The 1,080-nt window shown below is 67.4% G+C and overlaps 1 protein-coding gene across 1 annotated transcript in view; it reads right to left on the bottom strand.

Annotated features, from left to right (window-relative positions):
• RAP1GAP (RAP1 GTPase activating protein) overlaps positions 1-1,080 on the bottom strand; it is a 5,480-nt gene that overhangs the window by 2,721 nt on the left and 1,679 nt on the right. The window contains exons 8-10 of the mRNA XM_010577491.1: positions 735-960; positions 578-649; positions 407-493 (exon numbers count right to left, since the gene is read on the bottom strand). Coding sequence (XP_010575793.1) covers positions 407-493; positions 578-649; positions 735-960 — 385 coding nt within the window. The remainder of the gene's footprint in view (positions 1-406; positions 494-577; positions 650-734; positions 961-1,080) is intronic.

Here is a 1,080-nt window from a genome sequence, read left to right as displayed (position 1 = left end):
ACCCACAGACACGCCACCGCTGCAGGCACGGCCCCGCCCCACGCCCAGCAGCCCCCACTGTACCTGGCACCCACACACAGAACACCCGGCATACACGGCACCCACCCGCACAGCCCCCCGCATCGTCCACGGCACCCACAGGCACAGCCCCACCGTACGCACGGCACCCGTGGCGTGCACGGCACCCACAGAACTGCTGCAGGCGCAGTACCCACGGCGTGCACGGCACCCACTTGCAGGCACGGCACCCGCTGCAGACATAGGCCCCGCAGCAGGCACAGCACCCACAGTATGCGCAGCACCCATGGCATGCACCACCCCACGTCCACAGCACCCACGTGCCCCACGGCGTGCACAGCCCTGTTGCAGATGCGGCGCCGTGCTCAGCACCCACGTTTGCACCCACCTCCAGCTTGGCGAACTTCTCGGCCTTGTAGCAGGCGTACTCGGCGTTGATGAGCTTCGTCAGCAGGAACTCCTGGAACTCAGGGCCCTGTGGGGGCGAGGGGCAACCCTGGGTGGGTGCCACCCTGGGGACCCCCCCCCCCCCTCACCGACAGCACCCATGGGTGCTCACCTTCCTGAAGACGGCAGGGTCGGGCAGTGGCGGGCCGAAGAAGGGCACGTCGTCACGGGCAGTGACGGAGACCTGTGGTGGGTGGGTGGGTGGGACGGGGCACCCCACTGCCCCCAGCACCCCGTAGGGATGGGGAAACTGAGGCATGGGCTGGTACCTTGTAGAGGGTCCCCTGGGAGGCGCCCTGCTCCAGCTGCACCACCACGAAGGCGTGGAGGAAGTTGGAGGCGATCATGTCGGGGACGAAGGGGGTGTTCTCATCCTGGAAGACGATGGCCACGATGTCATTGCCGATGTGACGCTTCCGCTGCAGCTGTGGGGATGGGGGGGACACGGGGAACGGGGGGGTGGTCACACCGGGGGGGCAAAAGGAATTGCAGACCCTGTGCCCCATAGGTCCCCCTGGAGCTTTTGCATCCCATAGACGACCTCCAGCACCCATGGGGTGTGCTGCTAGCCCTTGTGTCCCACAGATGCTCCCCAGCACCCATGGGTGCCCCAGG

This window comes from Haliaeetus leucocephalus, unplaced genomic scaffold (genome assembly GCF_000737465.1).
Source record: "Haliaeetus leucocephalus isolate CR32 unplaced genomic scaffold, Haliaeetus_leucocephalus-4.0 Scaffold556, whole genome shotgun sequence".
Classification (NCBI taxonomy): domain Eukaryota; kingdom Metazoa; phylum Chordata; class Aves; order Accipitriformes; family Accipitridae; genus Haliaeetus; species Haliaeetus leucocephalus.
This window is presented reverse-complemented; position numbering and strand designations above follow the sequence as displayed.